The sequence below is a fragment of the Trichosurus vulpecula genome, chromosome 5 (assembly GCF_011100635.1).
Source record: "Trichosurus vulpecula isolate mTriVul1 chromosome 5, mTriVul1.pri, whole genome shotgun sequence".
Lineage (NCBI taxonomy): Eukaryota > Metazoa > Chordata > Mammalia > Diprotodontia > Phalangeridae > Trichosurus > Trichosurus vulpecula.
Genome location: NC_050577.1, coordinates 303262812 through 303287745, shown reverse-complemented (window position 1 = coordinate 303287745; position 24934 = coordinate 303262812). Strand labels below are relative to the sequence as shown.

Here is a 24934-nt window from a genome sequence, read left to right as displayed (position 1 = left end):
TTCTTTTTTTAATGGGGTCTTTTCCCCCCTTAAAGTCTTATTAATTAAAAAAAAAGTCTTATTAATTTAAGTTGAAATCTGTCTCTCTGTAATTTCTACTCATTGGTCTTGGGTTCTGCCCTCCAGAACCATACAAGTTCCAGCATCGAGCCCAGTGCCTGGCACACAGTAGCATGAAATAAATGCTAGGTGAATGAAGGCCACTTGACAGCAATCACATCCCCAAGTCTTCACTTTTCCAGGCTTAACACCTGCACCTCCAAAGACATGATTTACAGACTCCTCTTTATCTTCATTTGCTCTGCCTCAGTTTAAAAGATTTGAAAGTCTTCAAAAGGAGTTCTCTTCACACACCTGAAACTTTCAGTTTCAATCAATGAAAAATCATTTGTGTCTAGTCTATCACTTGATACAAAGAAAGGCTAAAAAAACAAAACAAAACCCAAACCAAACGCAGTCCTTGTTCTCAAACCTACATTCTGAGACGGTGTGTAAACAGGTGCATATGTATGATATATGCACATCCAGAGGAGAGGGGAAGGCATGTAGACTCTCCAGTACCACATCATCTCAAGTTTCTATCTGAAAGGTCAGTTCACATGCATTTATCAAGAGCTTACTATCTGCAAGATGCCTCTGGAGGCAGCTGGTGGCTCTGGGGATGGAAGGCTGGGCCTGGAGTTGGGTAGACCCGAGTTCAAATTTGACCACAGACACTTGTGTGACCCTCCCTCGGCAAGCCATTTAATCTTGGCTTGTCTCAGTTTCCTTAATGGTAAAATTGGGATCGTAACAGCACAGCTCACAGGGCTGTCCTGAGCATCCGATGAGATCATCTTTGTAAAAAGCACCTATTCCAGTGCCTGGCACAGAGTTCTAGGCAATACATATATGCCTATTCCCTCTCCTCCCCTTCCAAGGGGCTCCGCCCTTGAGGCCTTGGTAAGACATCAATTTCTCAAGGACAAGAAGATAGCTATGGAGAAGAGGCCAAGAGAAGGCAGAGGCGGCTGAGGGGATTCAGAGTATCTGCTCACCTCCCCTGCCCTCCCCTCCTGAACTACACGATCATCTCAGCTAATTACGCAATCTCCTGTTGGTCTCCAGCCATTCCTTGATGGTTGGTTTTGTCTCAATTAGACCGTATGGTTTCCAGGGCAGAAGCCATCTTTTCTGTCTCCCACAACATCTCCCTCTCCCCCTTGGTGTGGGCAATGCTGTCTGATCACACTGGTGTGGGTCACTAACTGTCCATCCTCCCCTGGAGATTCCTCCGGGATGCTCTGCCCAGAAGGCTGGGGCAGGCTCGGTGACGCCCGGGAAGGGGAGAGGCCGAGCAGGGAGCAGCAAAGCGGCTCATTACCGGGGATGCCGTCCGAGGAATGCGGGCTGAGAGCCAGAAGCCCGCGGTGGTAGAGCCACGGTCCGCAGGCTGGGGCCGCGGGCCCGGCACCGGTGTCTGACCTTGAGCCATCGCCCAGCGCTGCCGGTTCCTACGGTGGCTGTAGCCTAGCCCAGGGAACGTGGGGCCGAGCAATAGGGCGTCGGACCGGCCACCAGCGCCCACCCCCGCCAAGCCCTCCCGGCCAAGCCCACCCCGCCAACTGTCTGCAGCCGGAGGCGGCTCCTCCGCCGCTTGGACTGCCCCCCGCGATCCCGGCGGCTCTGCGGGGGCTGCCCGCTCCCCCCCCCGGACTGTCAAACCAGACCCTCCTTCTCCTCCGGCCTTTCATTCATTACACTCACTGAGCGCCTTCTCCGTGACAGGCGCGGGGGCTGCGGAGGCCGCCGGGTCCCTGCCCCTGAGGCGAGTCCGAAGCCCCCTCCCCCTCCAGCCCCGCCCCCCACCTCCTCGCCGCCCCGCCCCCAGCCATCCTCACCTCCAGGGCCTGGCCCAGCTCCAGGTCGAAGGCCACCACGCACACACACTCGAGCCAGCCGGAGAAGCGCGCCCAGGGCAGCGGCGGGCGGCGGAGCCGAAGGGTCCCGGTTGGGGTGGAGCCCGGGCTGTCCGAGGGGTCCAGGCCGCGCGGCGGCGGGCGCGGGGCAGCGCCCCACAGCGCATCCATGCCGAGGCCGCCTCCGGCTCCTCCTTCAGACTGCTCTGGGCCCGCCTCAGGCGCCGCCGTGCGGCGTTGCCATGGAGACCGGGTCGCGCGCACCGCCTACGAGCCCACTGCGCCTGCGCTTCGGCCCGCACCGCCCCCTCCGGCTCCGCCTCCAGCCTGCGCTGGGCCTGCGTCAGGGAGCCATAGAGAACGACGTCCCCTCGCCCAGGCCTGGCGTGGCGCCCTTCACAGCGCACTCTCGCCACCCCACGGCCGGAGGAGCGCACTGCGCGAGGAGCTATCCTTGGGGGTAGAGAGAGCACCCTTCTGCCGGCTAGAGCGTCCCCGGTTTCCAGATGAAGACACTTCCGGTAACGGCCCAGCCTAGGAGGCCCCGCCCGGGGCGGGGCGGGAGGCGGCTAGGAGCCTGAGAGGGAAGGGAGGGGAGGGGAGGGGAGGGGGAAGGGAAAGGTCAGTGAAGGGAGGGAAAGGGTCTGGGGAAGGGAGGGGAGTTGGGGGGAGGGGCTTGTGAGGGACAAAGGTGGGGTCAGCGATGGGGAGGGGAGGGGTCTGTGAGGGGGTGGGGGGATGGCTCCTTATTAGGGGGCGGGGGTGCGGGAGCGGATCCCGGATATCCGGAGACAATTTCCGGGGGCTTAGAGAAACCCGGACTTGGTGCCCCTTAGTTGGACCTGTGAAGGCAGCTGCGGGCGGGCCGGCCCTGGAGCTGCTCAGGGGAGTTCGGTCCAGCAAGCACTTACCAAGCGCTTCCTGGGGGAGGGAGGGAGGGAGCTGCCCGATGGCCCGGATGGCCGGGGGAAGGTGGAAGAGCCGTCCAGACCCGGCCCATGGACAAGGGGCGTGACGTCACCGAAAGGGCGGGGCCCGTTCCATGGAGCGAAGAGCATGAATGGAAATTGTGGATGAATGGATGAACGTGGAAGGGGCTGGGAACCAGCGGGGGCGGGGCTCCCCAGAGGGGGATGGAACAAAGTAAAAAGGACTTTCGAATTGAGGTGGGGCGGCTGGCGTGTTGAGCCTGGCCGGAGCCCAGACTCCTCCTGTTCGCCGCAGACGCGCTTCCTAGAGCTGCAGGGTCACTAGGGGATGTTGAGGCAGGAGCTCGTGGAAGGAAGGGCCTTCTCACCTCTGAGATTCTGGGAGCACAAAGGTCACAATTCTGTCAATTTTAGCGTTTCGAAATACTTTCCTTTCCACATTCTTGGGTTGTTTTATACCAACCTTTTGCAGATGAGTAAATGAGGCCTTAAGAATCTTTCCTCATGTCCCAGGGCTTGTAAGTAAATAGTCTTTCCACTCCACATCCCAGGGTGGGAGACTTCAGGTTAGGCCTAGCACATTGTAGCTACTTAATAAATGCTTATGGACTGACTAGCTGTGTTGGAATTCGGTCTTTACAGTGTGGCAGTGAAGACAAAATGATCTTTATCATTTGTATTAGGTGATGGAAAGGATCTAGTGCTGGGTCAGGAGTCAGGAAGACCTGAGTTCAAATCCAGCCTCAGATACGCTTAACAGCTGCTTAACCCTGGACAAGTCAACTTAACCTCTGGCACTTTCCTCACACGGTTGTTTTGAAAATCAAATGAGATAATAGTTGTAAAGCACTTAGCACTGTGATTGGCACATAGTAGGTGCTTAATTAATGTGTCTTCTCTTCTCTCTCCTTTAGGTCTGTTGGGAGTCCAGACAGACTAGAGAAAACTAAGATTTATACAGAGATGTTTGTTCAAATACAGACAAAGAACAGATTTATACAGTTGTGGGTATCCCAGTTTAGGAAAGACATGGATGAGTTGAATGAGTAGGTGAGAGTAGTCAGGGTGGGCAGAGGCTTTGAGTCCGTGACATAGGAAGATTCACTGAAGAAACTGAAGATGTTTGTTCTGAAGTGATGGGGGATGGGATTGCTCCAGACCACATCCTTGGGACCTGGACCCCGAAGCCCCTGAAAGCAGATCTCCGGCCCATCCCAGTCAATAATCTCTTGAACTGCCTATATCAGTCAGGCAAGATTCAGGACCTTGAGGATGACCATGAACATGACTGAGTGGTTCAGAATCACAAAGTATGTAGAAGGCAGAGGAAGTGTAACAAGACCCAATACCTTCAATTCGATATAGTAGCAATTATATTCCAAAACCAGTAAGCCCACCTCAATGAAGTAACAAGGAAATTATAACACAGTATTATAGCAAGGAACCAAGTCAAACTGTAACCTCCTCTTCTGCTCAGGCCTTCCTGTAAACAGTCATTCATGAATCCTAACTCTCCACTCAGCACTCTCTTCTGCAGCTCCCCTAACGCTGGTTCTATCCAGGTCTGCTGCCTGGCTGTCTTTGCTGATCTCTGGGCTGCTGCTCTCTTTATATACAGTCCTAACCAGCATCTGATGGGCTAGAACTCAGGTCTCTTGATTGGTTGAATTCATGATTGACTAGAACTCGGTGCAGATACCATTGGATCTGGTCTTAAGCACCTCCCCTTAGGGTCCTGCAGGCTTCATGCCCAAATCTGTCTCTGACTGATCTAGGGGTCTTGGGAACCCCGAAGTGCAAGGTTAAAGGGCACAGGTCTGCCTTGAAAAAATTGGACCACTCAAGCCTAATTTCAGTCAGAGATAAGGTTTGTTGTGTCGCCAATAGAAATGGGCAGGATTTTAAGAATCTGCTTGTTTGATGGGGGCAAGATGGACACTTTCACACAGAAGGACCATGGGAAGATCTGGATGGGATTAAGGAGTGGCCGGTAGCCGGTGTGGACCAGGTGCAGACAGATGAGGGCCACACTGAAAGGGCAGTTAAAAAGGTTATTGATGGGGATGGGCCAGGCACCTCAGGCATTTATGTCAGAAATATGGGTTCAGGGGCTTTGGGGTCCAGGTCCCAAGGACATGGTCTTTTCTTTTTAGGGATACAGCGCAATCCTGTCTCCCATCAGAAGGAGAGAAGTTTGGGTGGCCAGTGATGGGGGAGAATGGCACCGTAGCTGTCTTCAATTACTTCCGGGGATGCCACATGGAAGCGAGTCCGGCTTTGTTTTCTTAGGCCAAAGAGGGCATGACCAAGTACACTGGGGAAGTGAGCACTGAGAGCTGTCCCTGAGTGCAGTCTGCCACTGCAGCAGGTCTGCAGGGAGAGGCTGGACCACCATTTCCCAGGTGTATTGGAGCAGGAATTCTTTCTCGGCTTCTAATGTCTCTTTTAACTCTGAAATCCTGAGTTATACATACATTCTGGGACATACATAAAGGTACTTTGCTTTTTCCTCAGATAATTTCTAATATTATTCTTGAGAAGGAATGTGAATAGATTTTAGCAATTCAAAATAAAAGCTACATTTTAGCAAACAAGTTATCCAAACTCAAGAGTATGAGGAAAAGATGGGGGGAAATGTAGTGAGCAGGAAACTATGGTGGTAGTCTCTGTGGTTTTTCAATCAATAAATGTCAACTCCATTTTCTCCATTTCCTTCCTTTTTTTTCTCTTGATCATTCTTTGTGCCTACTCTGCGTTGTTCGGTGGGCAGCAGGTTAAAGGGATGTCAGCCCCAAAGGAAAGCAAGAACTCAACAGTAAGTAAATCATAAGCGCAGTATATTAGAGTTGTTGGAATTCTTTAGCAGTGAGGAATTTTTCAGATGGGCTTCATGAACGATGGTGTCATCCTTCCCCTTCACATGCAGCGAGGAGCCTTGAAACAATGTGGGGGAAAGCACCTGGCCAATCTGCCATTGGCTAGGATCGCTAGCCCCTCACAGGCTTCTCTTTAGAAGGACGGCAGGGCCAGACTGGGGCCACCACAGAGAATTCTGCACAGTTGGCCTCTCCCTAGGCCTGGCCAGGCCACTTTCCAGTTTTCCCGAGAGTTTTTCTCACATAGTGAGTTCTTGCTCCAATAGCTGGGCTCAGTGGCTTCCAGGATCAAATACAAAAGCAAAGCTCTTCATTACCTTGGTCTATCTACCCTACCTTTCCAGTAGTCTTCATATACCTTATTCCCCAGTGACCCCAGCCTCCTGGCTGTTCCACCCCCAAGACCCTCCATCTCTCAGCTCTGGGCATTTTTTCTGGCCGTCCCCCGTGCCTGGAGTGCTGTCCCTCTTGAACTATACCTGTTGGCTTCCCTGTCTTCCTCCAAGGCCCAACTAAAAGCCCATCTTGTCCAAGAAGTATTCTTAATTCTAGTACCTTTCCTCGTTTGGTGATTTCCTAATTTTCCTGCCTGTATTTGTTTATTTATTCACATGTTTGTTTGCTCTTCATCTCCCCCATTAGACTGTGAGCTCATTCAGGGCAGGGGCTGGCTTTGGCCTCCTTTTGTTTTGTGTTATCATAATGCCTGGCACACAGTAGGTGCTCAATAAGTATTTATTGATTGATCGATTGTATGATTTTTGCTCTTCTTGTTATTAACTTGGTCTTTTATGTTGGTAGTTTCCCTAACCAACTCTGCATTCCTGATATAAATCTGACTGGTCATGGTGCATAATCTTTGTGATATATTGCTGAATCTTTTTGCCAATATTTTATTTAAAATTTTCATATTAATATTCATTAGGGATATCAGTCCGTAGTTTTCTTTCTCTGTTTTGACCTCCTGGCTTTAGGTATGACCACATTTATATCATAGAAGGAATTTTCATACGATTCCTATTCCTACTTTTAGGATAACTTATGTAGTGTTGGAATTAATTATTCTCTGAATGTTTGATAGAATTCCTTTGTAAGTCCAGCTGGCCTTGGGTTTTGTCCCTTTGAGAATTCATGGTCAGTCTCGTTTTCTGAGATCACATTATTTAAGTCTCCTGTTTCTCATTCTGTTAATCTGAGTGTTTCACAGTTTTAAAATATTAATCTATTTCATTCAGGTTGTCAGCTTTATTGGCATATTTTGGGCAAAGTAGTTTCTAATAATTTCTTTTATTCTTTATTTGTTGTGAAATCCCCTTTTAAAATTTTTGATACTGATAATTTGGTTTTCTTCTTTGTTTTTTTCTCAGCAAACAATAACATTTTAATACACAAAGAACAGGATAAGAAGTCTCCAGATAAAACTGTGAGCTATTATTAATGCAATTTTTAAGATTATAAATCACATTTAACACAACATTCAGAAAAAAAAGACTTGCTTGTCTGAATCCCTTCCAAACTTCTTTTTGTTCTGTACTTGTTATTTTAAAAAATTAATTTCTTTCTTTTCATTTTCAACATTCATTTCCACAAGATTTTGAGTTCCAAATTTTCTCCCCATCTCTCCCCTGCTCCCCATTCCAAGATGGCATGCATGCTGATTACCCCTCTTCTTTGTTTCTCAAATTAGCTGTTGGTTTATCTAGTGTGTTTTATTAATTTTTTTAAGCCATCTCCTACTTTTTTTTGTCACTATGTGCAAGAAGCCTTTCCTGATCCCCCTCAGCGCTAACACCTTCTGAGATTCTCCCCAATCTACCCGGCGTTACGTATATGTGGATGTATAGTACATACATAGTTGTTTGCATGCAGTCTCTTCCATGAGAATGTGAATTCCTCACAGGCAGGACCATTTTTTCCTCTCTTATCTCTCCAGTGCTTAGCATAGCTTCTGGCACACAGTAGGTGTTCAATAAATGCTCATCGACTTGACAGTGCTTTTTTATTTCAATTTTGTAAAAGATTTTTAGGATTCCCGTTTTGATTTTTCTATGGAGTTTTCGGATGGGTTAGTTCCTACTTTCTTGAGTTGCGCACCCCATTTGTCCATCTATTCTTTCTCTCTTTTGTTGATGGACGTGTTTAAAGACACTGATTTTCCCCTTAGAAATGTTTTTGTTGCTGCCCTTAGATTGTTGGAAGCTAATGATTGCTCCTTGACCCAGCCTGGAGGCTGCAGGTTCTTGATTGGTCTGAGCTCCCTTGGCTGGGGCTTCTGCTGCGGTTTTCACACTTGGCTGTGAGCTGTGTCTGAGTCCCTGCTCACTTCTGTTCCTGATACCTGGAACTTCTTGCCCTAGATTGCCATCTGTGGGGGCAGGTCATCTTCTCAGTCTGCATCGAATCTGTAAGCCAGCTTTGGGATGAGAGTGACAGGGCCCAGGAAGCACCTGTTCCTACTTCCTGCCCAGCATTGGGGCCCTCCTTGCCGCTTTGGGGATCTTCTCTTGCTCTGGAGCCCAGCCCTAGGCCCCAGTTCGGTGTTCCAGCTCTGGATGATCTGCAGTGCCCTTAGGGCTACACCCAGTCCCCCGTGTCCTGCTCCCCCCCCATGCCAACCAGGGTTGAAAAAATGACTCCCTGTGATTTTTTTTCCCCTTGGATTTCCTGGTTGGGACATAGTCTGGTTCATTTTCTAGATCTTTGTGGGATTGTTACAGTGAAAGGGAATTGGGATGGATTGCCTTTTTTACTCTCCTGTCATGGCTGGTTTCCACCAGTGGGCCAAGATGTGAAGAGAGTGAAGAGATAACATGGGCCAGGAGGAAGAGTAAAGAACAGCTCCATTTACTTAACTGTGGGACAGGGCTTATATACTTTTTTAGGTAAGCAGAATCAACAAAGAGAAAACTTTGCATTGCATGACTTCCTCCTGCTTTGTTCCCTTTTGCCTTAAACAATTTTGTGTTAATAGCCCACTGGTGGTGTTTAGCAGGTGCTGTATACCCGGGAGGCTTGGAGAGCCTTCATCCTAAACAGCACAGTGTGTGGAGAGCCCATATCAGCCCCCAGGGAAAACCTGGCCTGTATCTATATCCCAGAATGGACTTTCTCAGAGCTGGCCCTCTACAGCTGGTCTCCGTGGAGCTTCAGTCTTGGAGAACTTCTCTCTGATAAGCATTAGTGTGGCTTGTATTCCCTCCTCCCTCCCTCTCTCCACCTCAAATTCTGTCTGGGAACTCCTAAATTTGGCTTATTTCTCCCTCTTTTCTAGGCAGATGTTTCATGGTTTTCTGTCTTCCTCGGCCATACAAAGGGCAGGCCGGCTAGCCTAGCTGAAGCAGCAGGGCACCTTGAGGGACAGTTGGTGGGGCAGCATGTGTAGGCAGGTCAAACCACCCCCGCCACCTTGATGGTCATCTCCCCTTAGACCCTGATGGAGACAGCCCTGGAAACAGCCATGCCTCCAGCCCAGTGCCTTCTGTCACCATGCTGGGAAGCAGCCATTGGGCAGCAGCCAGGGGCCTCAGCCACAGTGAGTATCAAGACAAGAAGGTGCTGCCACCAGAGTCCTCAGGGTGGGGCCAGAAATAGATGGGATTTCATCAGTGAAAATGGCATTAAAGACCAGGCCTTCTATCTGTTTTGCCTCTGGCCCTAAGGGGACCTTTCTAACTCACTTGCAGCTGAAACCTTCCCTAGGTGTGGCCTTCCTCCTTGGAAGATGAGTGCCTTGGGCTCAGGGCCATCTTACGTTTCCATTTGTACCCTCAGCTCTTAATGCAGTGCTTTGCACTTAATAAGTAATACATAGTAAGCGCTTAATAAATGCTTCATTCATTCATTCACTCACTCACTTTGAAGGAACAAAGTCCTAATTAACATCTGAACTTAAAGCATATAAAGAACAGAACTAGAATTCACCTCCCAGTATAGGGAGGCTGAACCTTCCTTGAGGGTCAGACGGAGACCTCCCAGCCCCAATGGGGGAAGTGTCAGAGGCACTAGTAGACTTGGGGGTGTTCATGCCCCACCTTGGGGCCTACTTCCTCAAATCTTGGCCAGTTCCCTTGCTGGGTCTGGTATTTGTACAGATGGACTTGTGCCTGTCTCCACTGTCTGGTAATACCCACACTTTGCTCAGTACCACCAGATCGTCTCAGTTCCCTGGCTTTGCTTGCATTGCCCATCTGGTTCTGTGTTACCAATCAGTACCTTGATATCTGGGAGCCTCTGCTGTCTTCTCATGTGGCCCTACTCCTTGGAGATCTCTGCTTTCTCTATTCATTATGTATCTTGGACCTTTGGCATGGGAAAACAAGTTCTTTTCTCTAAGTTCATGAGATTGCTTGGTGCCATGAGAAGATCATTGGCTCTGGACAGAGTCCCTGTGTCGTGGAGCAAGTCACTTCACCTTCTGGGCCTCCATCACTCCTTGTAGACTGAGAAGGTGCTCTTGGGCCTCGGATGGGGTAGGGCACACTCAAGTCCCAGGGCTCCAGGTGCCCTTACAAAGTATGCCCTTCCCCAATGTCTAGAGTCCTTTGGTTGCTAGTAGAAGGGAGTGTGTCCTTTAACACGCCAGCGCACTGCTAACTATTGCATTGGACCAGAGGCTAGGTGATTCTCCACACTTACTTTGTCTCTGTGGTCCTTGCTGTATGTATGTTCTCTTGGCCCTGCTGTCTTCACTGATAGTTTAACTTCATACAAGTCTTCCCATGTTTCTCTGAATTCTTCACATTCATTCTTCCTTACAACACAGTCACAGTTCATTGCATTCATATACCCTAATGTATTCATCTATACCTGTTGGGGACATTTTTTCAAACCACAAATAATATATTATAAACATTTCCTACATACTTGGGTCTTTTATTGCTGTCGGGAACATTCTTAGGAGGGTCAGCTAGGTGGCTCAGTGGATAGAACCCTGGGCCTGGAGTCAGGAAGACTCAGATTCCTGAGTTCAAGCCTGGCCTCAGACACTTAACTAGCTGTGTGACCCCAGGCAACCTTCTTTGCCTTACTTTCCTTATCTATAAAATGGGCTGGAGAAGGAAATGGCAAAACCATTAACAAAAACCCCCCAAATACCACTCTTTGCCAAGAAAACCCCAGATGAGTTCACAAAGAGTCAGATGTGACTAAAACTGAACAACAACAAAAAACTTTCTTGGGGTATCACCCCAGTCATGGAAACTCTGGATTAATGGGTAAGATTAAAGTCATCTTCATTTTACAGAAGAAGACTCTGAAGCCCCACGTGGCTAAGTGACATACACAAAAGTCTCTTGTACAGACCCAGATTGTTTTCCAAAATAGTTCAATTGATACTCATCTCTACTAGCAATGAGTTAATTGGAGAGGCCATCCCACAGCCCTTCCAGGATTTAATTTTCCCTTTATTTTAGCATCCTTGCTAGCTTGACAGTTGTCAGGGTGGTTTTTAATTTGCATTACTCTGATTTTTTAAGGTGGCTAGCTGTAGTTCTGTACTTCCTATTTCTTCTTTTTTAAAAATGTTTTTCCATATCCTTTAACTATTTTTAATGCAGAATGGCTCTTAATCTCGTGAATTCATATTAATTTCTTAAAGATTTTGGATGTCAAGTTTTTATCAGGGATATTTAATGCAGATTTTCTCTAATACTTAATTTTTAAGATTCTAAATGAATTGATCTTATTAATGCAAAGACTTCTTGATTTTATGCAGGTAAGATGGTCTCTTTTACCTTTTCTGACCTCTTTTATATAATTTTTTTGTCATAGATTTTTTTTATCAGTCCATAGCTGTAGAAGATAGAATTTCTTTTTTATCATGTAATTTTTAAAAATACTTACATAGTTTGTCCATTTGGAATTTATTGTGGCATAAAATAACTGCTTATCCTGGCGTATTTTTGCCAGGCCACATTCCAGTTTTTTCAGTAGTTCATATCTAATAAGGAGTCCCTTCCCAAGGTGGTTGTGTTCTTGGTTTTATTGAACATGAGACTTCTGTGTGCATTTGTGTCTATGTCTTGATTGTGGGTCTATTTCTCTGCTTTTCCAGTTTCCCTCCGGTACCAGGTAGTTTTGATAATTATTGCTTTGTTGTAGAGTTTGGGATCTGGGTCTCTCATTTATTTTTTCCATTACATTCTTTGATATTCTTGACCTTTTATTCCATTCTACACACAGTAATTGCTTAGTGTTTGTTGAAATGCAACTGAATTGAATTATGTCTTCACAATAAATATAAATGAAATTTTCATATCCTTCCTCACCCTTCCCAGAATAAAGCCAGCTATCAGCACATTTAAATAGGGAAGTAGTGGGTCCCTTGGCGCCCCAATGACTGCGCTTTTATGCTGATCTAGTCACTACTGGCTCAAAGCCTGACTTTAGCTATTAAACTGAAGGTAAGCAGCTTTGGCCTTTAAAAGGGAGGGTTCAAGGCTGTTCAAGCCCCATGTTCCTTATAACCCTGGGTTATAACCGTAGGGTCAAAGAGAATCTCTTAAGGAATGTTGAATGATCTAGTCTTTATCACTGACATATCAATGCCTGGAGTATTCTGTCAGGATTTATTTAGCTCCTTCCATGTGCAGTGTATACAATAACACATTAGAATCTGCAGCCGCCCAAATGGGAAGGGTAAGGAGGTTAAAAAGGGGGTGGCTACTACAGATACTAGCTAGCTCTTTGCCCTCTATGCTCTTGCCTTTGGTGACCTCATCAGCTCCTGTGGATTCGGTTATCATCTACAGTCTGATGCTTCTCCAGCCCTAACCTTTCCCTGGGCCCCACAGTCTTGCATTTCCAACTCTGTATAGGACATCTAGAACTGATGTCTTATGGACATCTTAAACTCCAAGATGTCTGAAATAGAACTCATTGTCTTTCCCTGATAGTTCTCCTTTCTTCCTGACTTTCTGTTGGTCAAGTGTATCACCACCCTCCCAGTCACTGTCCCAGGGTCACAATCTGGGTGGCATCCTCGACTTTGTCCTCTTCCCCGCCTCCCATGTCCAATCAGTTTCTATGTCCTATTGTCTCTGTTTTCATGACATCTCTCTTCTGTGCTCCCTTCTCTCCTCTAACATTGCCCCTACCCTGGCGCAGGCCTTCGCCACCTGGGCCATCACAATAGTCTGTGGGTAGGTCTGCTGCCTCAAGGCTCTTTCCACTCCAGTCCATCTTCCAAAGTGTGAGGCTGACCATGTCAGGATTCAGTCCATGCCAGTGGATCCTTATTGCTTTCAAGATTAACCAGAAAATCCTCTGCTTGGTTTGACCCTTTCCTGCCTTTCCAACGTCTTTGTACTTTACATCCTCCCACTTAACTCTGGTTTAATAACACAGGCCTCCTTGCTTTCCTTTGCATGTGGTATAACATTCCATCATCTCCCAACTCTGAGTGTTCTCCCTGGTGGTGCCCCATGCTTGGAGCTGTCTCCTTACCAGCTCTGCTTCGGACCTTCCCTGGCTTCCCTCAAACTTCAAAGTCCCACCTTCTACAATGAGCCTTTCCCAGGCCTCCTTAATTATAGAGCCGTCCCTCTCAGATGATCTCCAGTTTCCCCATGTGTACTCCCTAGTTAGACATACCTGTTGGCATGTTGTCTCCCTTATCACACTGTGAGCTCCATGGAAGTAGGGACTGGTTTAACCCTTTTATTGTATCCTCAGTGCTTAGCACAGTGCCTGGCACACAGTAGACACTTGATAGATGCTTTTTGACTCACTGACTGACTTCAGACTTTGAAAGGCAGGGGTGAGGGCTTCAACTGTATTTGGTAAGCAGTTGTGAGTCATCATATGGTCTTAAAATTTTTTTTGTTTACTTTTTTGTTACATTTTAAAATTCTAAACTGTCTCCCTCCCTCCCTACTCACCCTGCACTAGAGAAGGCCACCATTTGACACAGATATAGATAGATAGACATATATATGCACACACATATATATGTATAAAACCATATTATACATCCATTTATCAGTTCTTTCTCTGGAAGTGGATAGCATCTTGCTTCATAGGTCCTTTGGAGTTGATTCGAGTATTTATAATATTCAGAATAAGTTAGTCGTTCACAGTTACTATTCGAACAATATTGCTGTTACAGTGTTCTCTTGGTTCTGCTCATTTCACTCTTCATTATTTCATGCAAGTCTTTCCATGCTTTTCTGAAATCAGCCTGCTCATCATTTCTTACAGTGCAGTCGTATTCCATCACGATCATGTGCTATACCTTGTTTAGCCCTTCCCCAATGGATGGGCATCCCCTCAATTTTCAGTTCTTTAGCCTCACAAAGAGCTGCTGTGAATATTTTATTTTTAAAAAAAGTTTTAGATTTTGTAGTTGATTTTGTTTTCTATTTTGTTTTTCAATCTTTAAAAAACATTTTTATTTAAAGTTTTGAATTCCAAATTCTGTCCCTCTCTTCTTCATTTTCCTGCCCCCTCTCTGAGATGGTAAGCAATCAGATATTGGTTATACATGTGCAATTATGTAAAACATTTCCATATTAACCTTTTTATAAGCAGACTTAAATAAAAGAAAAAAATGAAAATAGCATGCTTTGGTCTGTATTCAATCAATACCAGTTCTTTCTCTGGAGGCAGATAGTCTGCTTCATTATTAGTTCTTTGGGATTGTCTTGAATCATTGTAGTGCTGAGAAGAGCTAAGTCATTCACAATTCTTCCTTGAACAATATTACTCTTACTGTGTACAATGTTCTCCTGCTTCTATTCACTTCACTATGCATCAGTTCATGTAAGTCTTTCCAAGTTTTTCCGAAATCATCCTGCTTGTTATTTCTTATAGCACAATAATATTCCATTGTAATCACATAGCACGGCATTTTTAGCCATTCCCCAATTGATGGGTATCCTTTCTATTTCTAATTTCTAGCCACCACAAAAAGAGCTGCTATAAATATTTTTGTACAAATAGGTCCTTTTCCCTGTTTCGGATGTCTTTGGGATACCCACCTGGCAGTGGTATTGCTGGATCAGAGGGTGCTCAAAGTTTGGTTGCCCTGTGGCCATACTTCCAAATTGCTCTCCGGAATGTTTGGATCATTTTACAGCTCCACCAACAGTGCATTAGTGTTCTAGTTTTCCCTTTTTCCCCGATGACCTTGATGACCTGATGACTCTGATGAGACCACTCCCAAGAGTAGTATTGCTGGGTCAGAAGGCATACATAGTTTTATAACTCTTTAGGCAGAATTCCAGATTGTTCTCCAAAATGGTTGGATCAGTTCACAGGTCTACTAACGGTGTATCAGTGTCCTGATTTTTTCACATCTCCTCCAACATTTGTCATTTTCCCTTTCTATTATTTTAGCCAATCTGATAGGTGTAAGATGATATCTTAAAGTTGCTTTCATTTGAATTTCTCTAATCAATAATGATTTAGGCCATTTTTTCATATGGCTATGTATAGCTTTGATTTCTTCATCAAAAAACTGCTGTTCATATCCTTTGACTATTTATCAATTGGGGAATGACTCATATGTTATAAATTTGACAAAGTTCTCCATATATTTAAGATATCAGACCTTTATCTGAGAAACTGTCTAAAATTCCTTCCCCCCCCCCCCCAATATCTTACTATCTCTTCTTCCAGGGCTTTGTTTGTGACATGTAGAAATGCTGATGATTTATGTGTTTATTTTATAGCTTTGCTAAAATTATTAACTGTTTCAACTAGCTTGTTAGTTAACTCTCTAGGATTTTCCAGGTACATCATAATAGGCCAAGTTCATGGAGACACAAGTAGGTTCTTGTGTTCTTGGAAGCAAGAACTGAAGGGATCATAAAATTAGCACTTGAAAGGACCAGTCCAGGCAGGGAGACCAATTCAGAGTCTGTCACAGTATTCCAGGTGAGAGTGGTAACAGCCTGAACTGGGGTGGTGCCTGATGAGTACAGAGAAAAGGATTGATGAGAGAGGTGTGGAGGTCTTGGCACACATTTTGGCAGTAGATTGACTCTATGAGATGAATGAGAGTGGGCAGTTGGGGAGAACCCAAAAGTTGCAAAGCCAGATCAGGAGAAGGGTGGGTTTAGTTCTGGATATGTTGAAATGTCTGGATCATCCAGATCCATTAAACATCCAGGCTGAGATTTCCAAAGAACAGATGGTATTGCAGGTGAGAGCCTTGAAGTAGGCTTTTCCATTTTCCCACTGTCCAATTTTCTCTGCCCACCAAGCTTTCTAGTTTCTTAGGACTCCTCAGAGTAGGTTGGATTGTGATCAATTTCTAGGTTCTATCACCTACTGTCAGTATATCAGGAGTTTTTGAGTGATCAGTTGTGTCTGGTAATTATCCCCCAACACACACACACACACACACACACACACACACACACACATCCTTGTTATTGCTCCCAATTACTTCCAAATCATTTTTAGCTCATCTTTAAAAAAAAAAGACTTTGATTTTTATAGCATTTTAATTTTTAAATATATCCTTCCTTTCCCCCAGTGAATCTCCCCTTGTAACAAAGTTTAAAAAAGCAAAAGCAAGGTGGCTTTGGTTGAATTGAGGATATTTAGCCTGGAGAAAAGATGACTCAAGCAAACCACAATAGCTGTCTTCAAGTATTAAAAAAAATTTTTTTTAATTCAATTTTATTTAATTTTTCAGTTCAGACTTCTCTCCCTCTCACCTCCCTCTACCTTACCCATTAAGAAAGCCAAACCAACAACAACAACAAAACCCCAACCTCAACAAAAAACCTTATTTGTTCACAAAAAGAAAAGAAAGAAAATATGCTGCAATCTGTACTCTAAGTCCATTGGTTCTGCTTCTGGATCTGGATAACATGTTTCATTATGAGTCCTTCGCAATTGCATTGATCAGACCCTAAGTCTTTCAAAACTGTTTATCTTTGGAACACTTCGGATGTATTGTTGTTGATGTATATATTGTTCTTCCAGTTCTGTTCATATCACTTCACACCAGTTTATACAAGTTTTCCCAGCTTTCTCTGAAACCTTCCCCTTCATAATTTCTTATAGCACAATAGTGTTTCATCCCATTTATGCACTATAACTTGTTCAACTATTTGCAATTGATAGGCATCCTTTCAGTTCCCAATTATTTGCCACCATGAAAAAAGCTGCTATAAATATTTTTGTACATATAAATCCTTTTCCTTTTTTTCTAGTTTCTTTACCTGGTAGCCATATTGCTGGGTCAAAGGATAGGCACAATCTAACACATTTTGGGGCATAGTTCCAAATTGCTTTCTAGAATGTTGACTGTTCACAGTTCCACCAACAGTGCATTAGAGTACCTGCTTCTTCTGCACAGTCCCTCCAGCATTTGTTGTTTTCCTTTTTGTCAACTTAGCTCAATTCGATGGGTACAATGGAATACCTCAGAGTTGATTTATATTACATTTTTAAAATTATTTGTTATTGGGAGCATTTTTTCATAATGCTGTTGATAGCTTGAATTTCTTCCTCTGAAAACTGCCCATTGACCATTTATCATTTAGGGAATCACTCTTATTCCTATAAATTTGACTCAGTTCCCTATACATCTTAGAAATGAAACCTTTAAAGAGAAGAAAAAGAAATTGAAGACATTAGAATAGGCAATGAGGAAACAAAACTATCACTCTTTGCAGATGACATGATGGTATACTAAGAGAATCCTAGAGTCAACTAAAAAGTACTTGAAACAATTAACAACTTTGGCAAAGTTGCAGGATATAAAATAAGCCCACATAAATCCTCAGCCTTTCTATACATTACCAACAAAGCCTAGCAGCAAGCAATAGAAAGAGAAATTCCATTTGAAATAACTGTAGACAATATAAAATATTTGGGAATCTACCTGCCAAGACAAACCCAGGAACTATATAAACACAATTACAAAAAATTTTTCATATAAATAAAGTCAGATCTAAACAATTGGAAAAATACCAATTGCTCATGGGGAGGCTAAGCTAATATAATAAAAATCAAAATTCAACCCAAATTAATTTACTTATTCAGTGCCATACTAAACTACCAAAAAATTATTTTATAGGGCTAGAAAAAATAATAACAAAATTCATCTGCAAGAACAAAATGTCAAGAATATCAAGGAAATTAGTGAAAAAAAAACATAAAGGAAGGTAGCCTAGCTGTACCTTATCTAAAACTCTATTATCTCTATTATAAAGCAGCAATCATCAAAACTATTTGGTACGGGCTACAAAATAGAGTAGGGGATCAGTGGAATAGATTAGGTACATAAGACACAGTAGTAAGTGATTGTGGTAATCTACTGTTTGATAAATCCAAAGACTCCATCTTCTGGGATAAGAATTCACTATTTGGCAAAAACTGCTGGGAAAACTGGAAAACAGTATGACAGAAACTAGGCTTGGATCAATATCTTACACCCTATACCAAGATAAGTTCAAAAAGGGTACATGATTTAGACAAAAAGGGTGATAACATAAACAGATTAGGAGAGCAAGGAATAGTTTACCTGTCAGATCAATGGAAGGATTTATGACCAAAGAAGAGATAGAGAACATTATGAAACACAAAATGGACAATTTTGATTACATTAAATTAATCAGTTTTCGTACAAACAAGACCAATGCAACCAAGATTAGAAGGAAAACAGAAAGCTGGGAATCAATTTTTACAGCCAATGTTTCTGATAAAAGCCTCATGTCTAAAATATAAAGAGAATTGAATCAAATTTATAAAAATACAAGTCATTCCCCAAATGATAAATGTCTAAAGGATATGAACAGGCAGTTTTCAGATGAAGAAATTAAAGCTATCTATAGTCATATGAAAAAATGCTCTAAATCACTATTGATTAGACAAATGCAAATTAAAACAGATCTGAGGTACCACCTCACACCTATCAGATTGGCTAATACGACAGAAAAGGAAAATGATAAATGTTGGAGAAGATGTAGGAAAATTGGAACACTAATGCCTTGTTGGTGGAGTTGTGAAGTGATCTGACCATTTTGGAGAGCAATTTGGAACTATGCCGAAAGGGCTATGAAACTGCATACCCTTTGATTCAGCAATACCACTACTAGAACTATATCCCAAATAAATTATAAAAAAGGGAAAAGGACCTGCATGTAAGAAAATATTTATACCTGCTCTTTTTGTGGTGGCAAAGAATTGTAAATTGAGGGATAGCCATCAAATTGGGAATGACCGAACAGCTGTGGTATATGACTGTAATGGAATAGTATTGTGCTATATGAAACGATGAGCAGGTGGATTTCAGAAAAACCTGGAAAGACTTACATGAATTGATGCTGAATGAAGTAAGCACAACCAGGAGAACACTGTAACAGCAACACTGTTTGATGATCAACTATGATAGACTTACCTCTTCTTAGCAATGTAATAATCCAAGACAATTCCAAAAGACGAGTGATAGAAAAGGCTATCCATATCCAGAGAAACTCTGGAGTCTGAATGCAAATTGAAGCATACTGTTTTTATCTTGTTTTCTGTTTTTTCTTTCTCATGGTTTTCCCCTTTGGTTTTGATTCTTCTTTTACAACATGACTAATGTGGTTGTACATGTATAACCTATATCAGATTACTTACTGTCTTGGGGAGGGGGGAGGAGAGGGAGAGAGGGAGAAAAATTTGGAACTCAAAATCTTACAAAACTGAATGTTGAAAACTATCTTTACTTGTACTTGGAAAAAGATATTATTAAGTACAAAAAAAAAGAATTGATGAGTAGGATATTATTCAGAAAAACCTAAAAAATCTTAACATGAACTGATGCAAAGTGAAGTGAGAAGAACTAGAATATTTTGTACAGTAAGAGCAATATTGCATGATGATTAACTGTGAATGACTTAGCTATTCTCAGCAATACATTTTGTCTCTTGAGAGCTCTCTGTCTCTTTCTTGATCATGAACTTTTCTCCTATCCATATATCTGACAAGTAATTTCTTCCATATTCCTCTATTTTCTTTATGATATCACTCTTTAGTGTCTAAATCATGTAGCCATTTGGAGTTTTGTCTTATATACAATGTGAGGCGATGGTTTATTTCTAGTTTCTGCCAAACTACTTTCTAGTTTCCGAGCAATTTTTGTCAAATAGTGAGTTCTTGCCCCAATAGCTGGGATCTTTGGGTTTATCAAGGACCAGGTTCTTGTGCTCATCTGCTGCTGTACATTATGTACTTACTCTTTTCTGCTGATGAACCTCTCTATTTCTTAATCCCAAAATGTTTTGTAATATATCTGAGGATCTGGTCCTACTAGGCCTCCTTTCTTCTCACTTTCTTTTCATTGATTCCTCTGAGAAACTTTTGTTTCTCCTGATGAATTTTTTCTTTTAGCTGTATAAAGTAAGGCTTTGGTAGTTTAACTGGCATAGTTCCAAATAAGTAAGTTAATTTATATAGGATTCTTATTTTTTTTTATTATATTAGCTCTTCCTACCCATCAGCAACTAATATTCCTCTATCTAGATCTATCTATTTTTATGTAAACAGTGTTTTATAATTGTGTTCATGTAGTTCCTGTGTATGACTTGGCAGATAGACTCCCAAGTATTTTATACTGTCTGTAGTTATTTTAAATTGAATTTCTCTTTCTCTTTCCCTGCTAGATTTTGTTGGTAACTGTACAGAAGTACTAATGATTTGTATAGATTTATTTTTATATCCTGCAACTTTGTTGAAGTTGTTAATTATTTCAGTTAATTTCTTAGTTGACTGGGGTATTCTCCAAGTAAACTATTAGGTCATCAGCAAAAAGTGATAATTCTATCTTACTCTTCACTTATGCTTATTCTTATTTTTAATTTCTTTTTCTTGTCTAATTGCTATAGCTAGCATTTCTAGTATAGTATTGAATAGTAATTGTCATAATGAACATCCTTGCTTTAAATCTGATCACATTAGAAAGACCTCTTAGCATATCCCCATTACATATATTGCTGGCACTTGGTTTTAAGTAGATACTGCTAGTCATTTTAAGGAAAGCTCTTATTTATTCCTATGCTTTATAGTGTTTTTTTTTTTTTACAGGAATGGGTGTTGTATTTTGTCAAAGGCTTTCTCTGCATCTATTACTATAATCATAGGATTTTTGTTGTTTTTCTTATTAATATGGTCAGTTAGGTTAAGCTTTCCTAATATCGAACCAGCCCTGTATTCCTGGTATAAATCTAGCCTAGTGTAAAATCTTTGTGGTATATTGCTCTAGTCTTGTTAATATTTTATTTAAAACTTTAAAAAAATAATAGTCATTAGGGATATTGGTCTATAGTTTTATTTCTCCATTTTGACTCTTCCTGGTTTAGTTATTAAAACTATGTTTGTATAAAATAAGATTTGTCTAGGTCTGAGAGTGGCAAATGGATGAGCCCCAAAGTTATAGTTTTACTATCTTTTTCCTCCTGTAACTCATTTAACTTTTCCTTTAAGAATTTATATACATTTGGTGCATATATGTTCATACTGGTACTCATCATCTATGGTACTTTTCAGCAAAATGTAATTTCCTTGTTAATCTGTCTTATTTAAGTCTGTTTTTGTTGTTACTTTGAGATCATGATTGCTACCCCTTCCTTTTTTTACTTCAGCTGGAACATAATAGGGCTCTAGCCCTTTATTTTAACTCTATGTAACTTTCTATTTCTAGTTCCTTTTAAGTATTTAAGTAAAGGGCTCTAGCCCTTTATTTTAACTCTATGTAACTTTCTATTTCTAGTTCCTTTTAAGTATTATTGGATTGTTCCCCCTTAACTCTTCTTTAAGATTTTTGCTCCTGAAGAATTCCTCCCTTATTTCTTATTCCCCTCTCCTCGCCTCCCTTATTCTTCTCTCCTCCCTTCCCTTTATCTTACTCCCTTTTGGGTAAGATGAATTTCTGTGCCCAAATGTATGTTTGTATATGTGTTCTTCCCATCTTTAACTAGTTCAGATGAGAGTGAGACTCAAGTGTTGCCCACTCCCTCCTCCTTGTTATGTTAGACTCTGCTTGAGTACCCCACTTATATAAGATAATGTCTTTTCTTTTCTTCCTTTTCCTCTCTGTTTATTCCTCTTCCCCTCCTGTTCTTTTCTTATAAGATCATCAAAGAATAATAGAATTACTCCTATACTTTCTAATTAGATTCCCTATGATCCTGATCATGACAGGATTCTGAGGGACTCTTTTAGCATTTCCCCAACTAAGCATATAAATGTTGTTAGTCTCTTATGATTGCTCACTGTGATGTTTTCTTTTTATGTTGTTCTTGACTCCCATGTTTGCACTTCAAAGATTCTGGTCTTTTCATCAGGAATGCTCAAAATCCCTCTATTTCATTAAAAATCTATTTTCCCTCTGTAGGATTATATTCATTTTTTGCTGGATAAGTTTATCTTGGTTTCAAGCCTGCATCTTTTGTCTTCTGTAACATCATTTTTCAAGCTCTCTACTCGAAGTTTTGCCTACTAAATCTCATGTGATCCTGATTGTGGCTCCTTGTTACTTGAATTCTTTCTTTCTGTCTTCTTGAAGTATTTTTTCTTTGACCTTTGAGCTCTGAATTTTGGCTTTAATATTACTTGTGTTGAGGGTTAGGGGGGCTGGGACCCCAAAATAGCAACATGTGAGTTCTGCCTGAATTTATTTGACCTAAGCCTTCTTTCAGCCAAAGACAATTAGAAAACCTATTGGGTGGGTGAGATTTTAAGAATCCACCATATTTGTGACACTTGTATTGACAAGCAGGCCAGATTGAATCTGAGCCCCTTCATAGAGGCCAAGATGGTTCTTATATACAGAAAGACTGTGGGAAGGATCTAGGAGTGGCCAAGTAGTCTGGGGTGACTGGGAGGTAACAGAGAAGGGTGGGGAATGCCAGGGATCTGGACCAGGTGGCCAAGGGTAATGGAATGGAGGGTTGGGAAAGGAGAATTGGGAGATTGGGTGTACGCCACAGTGTTGTTGTGTGTTTGTCCTTCATTCTCGAAGAGGACTGTGACAACAGGGAAATGATAACATGACCTGCAGTTGACTCTGATTTGAGTGAGGGAGAGCTGTGCAAGGTCACACTTTCTTCTCCAGAGCCATCTGGGTCCAGTGGCCTGATATTCACCAGGATCACTGGAGATGGACCAGGATGCATTTCTAGACCCTGGCCCTTTCAGGATAAGGTATTTTCAGGTTCTCACTTTGAGTGAGGTAACACCCATTCAGTGAATAGGCCTCTTTAAGAAGTTAATCAAGGTGATGAGGTTCGCGGTTGAGGGGTGCTTGATACCCCAAAGTACCAACTCGCCAGGTCCTGCGAAAGAATTTGATTCAAGCCTTCTCAGCCAAGGAAAAAGACAAAGTTTATTAAGGATTAGCCATATTGGGTTATCTTAAGAAATCCTAGAGCTAGATTGAATCTGAGCACCTTCATGGAGACAGGATGAGACTTATATACACAAAAATTGTAGGAGGGATCTAGGGTGGTCCTGGGGTGATAGGAGGAGGGGTTTAGGGAGGGTCTTGAGGAGGAGTTCAAGGAGGAGCTTGGTGGGACTGGGATGAGGTCAGACTCCAGGAACCAAGAGAATGGGATTAAGGGTGGGAAGTAGCTGAAGGCTACCAGGAGATAACAAGAGGTAGGGCTAGGCTAGTTTAAGATAACAGATTTGGGCATAGACACTTTGACAAGATCAAGGGTGGGAACTAGCCAGACAATGGAGGGGCTAGGCTAGTTTAAGGGTAACAGATTTGGGCAGACACTTTGACAAGATCAAGGGTGGAAACTAGCCAGATCAAATGGGAAGATTCAAGGAGAGTTCAAGGGGGTTCCCAGAGACTGTATCCTCATCATTGGGATGGCCCTTTTAATCAAAACTCAAAAAAAAAAAAAAAATCAAACTGGGAGGGGAAGACCCTGAGGGTTCCTGGCGTGAGAAACAGTTACTATTTGGTATTTACTTTCATTCTGTGCTAGGAGGGCAGGGACCTATTGTCCATTCTATGAGCTCCAGAGTGAATTGGTTTTAAGGCTTGGATTTTGAGAAAGAAATCTAGTCAGTAAACCTAAAGTTAAGGACGCAGCCATCAAAATGGAGCATGGAGAGGAGGCAGAGGCAGAGGCAGAGGCTACTCACAGGTTGCGTTTGTCCTTCCTTCTTGAAGATGACCATGACATCAGGGAAATGATTATTTGCAGTTGACTTTGATTTGAGCGAGGGAGGGCTGTGCAAGGTCACCAGCCTCACTTTCCCCTCCCAGACCACAATGAAAGGCCAGTTGAGAGGATTACTGGAATGGGTAGATGCTTCAGGCAAAGGCCAGAGACTTGACCTTGTGGGAAAGTTCAAAGGGGGGGGGGAGTGGGAGGTTTCCAGAGCCTGTACCCCATCACTTGGAGTTATCATTTTGGGGATTTCTTTGAGGTGGTAACTAACAGATTCTTTCTATTTCTATTTAGCCCAGTGGTTCTAAAAGATCTAGTCAGTTTTCTTTTATGATTTCTTGAAATGTGTCTAGGTTTTTTTTTTTTTTTTGGTCATGGCTTTTAGGGAGTTCAATGATTCTTAAGTTTTCCATGTTAGCTTTTTTTTTTTTTTGGCTATGAAATACTTCCCTTCTCCTTCTCCTCCTCCTCCTTCCCCTCCCCCTCCTCTTCCTTCTCCTCCTACTTCTCTTCTCTTTTGACTTCGAATGTTTCTTTATGGAGTCATTAGTTTCTGTTTTATCCAGTTTATTTTCGTGGGTAAGTTTTATATCTCTTATTTCAAGCTGTTAATTTTCTTCTCATATCTTCTATAGCCCTCATTTCTTTTTCCCACCTTTCCTCTACTACTCTCATTTGTTTTCTAAAATAATTTTTGTTGTTCATTCATTTCAGTTGTGTCTGACTCTCTGTGGCCCCATTTGGAGTTTTCTTAGCAAAGATACTGGAGTGGTTTGCTCTTTCCTTCTCCAGCTCATTTTACAGATGAGGAAACTGAGGCAAACAGGGTTAAGTAACTTGTTCAGGGTCACACAGCTAGTCAGTGACTGAAGCTGAATTTGAACTTGGGTCTTCCTGACTATAGGCACAGCACTCTATTCGCTTCATCACCAACCTGCCCCAAAATAATTTTTAGCTCTCTAAAAAAAAAAAAACCTCCAAGTTACATTTTTCTTTGAGGCTCTGCTCTTAAATGTTTTTGAGTCATTCTCTTCTTTCTGCCTTTGTGTCTTGAGCCTTCTTGTGGCCGTAAGATCCCTTTATGGTAGGATTCTTTTTTTTTTTTT

General features: G+C 42.6%; 1 protein-coding gene across 1 annotated transcript in view; it reads right to left on the bottom strand.

The window, feature by feature from the left end:
- DENND6B (DENN domain containing 6B) overlaps positions 1-2893 on the bottom strand; it is a 29370-nt gene extending 26477 nt beyond the window's left edge. Inside the window, exons 1-2 of the mRNA XM_036761697.1 lie at positions 2810-2893; positions 1881-2475 (exon numbers count right to left, since the gene is read on the bottom strand). Coding sequence (XP_036617592.1) covers positions 1881-2069 — 189 coding nt within the window. The 5' untranslated portion in view covers positions 2070-2475; positions 2810-2893. The remainder of the gene's footprint in view (positions 1-1880; positions 2476-2809) is intronic.
- Between the last annotated feature and the right edge of the window lie 22041 nt (positions 2894-24934).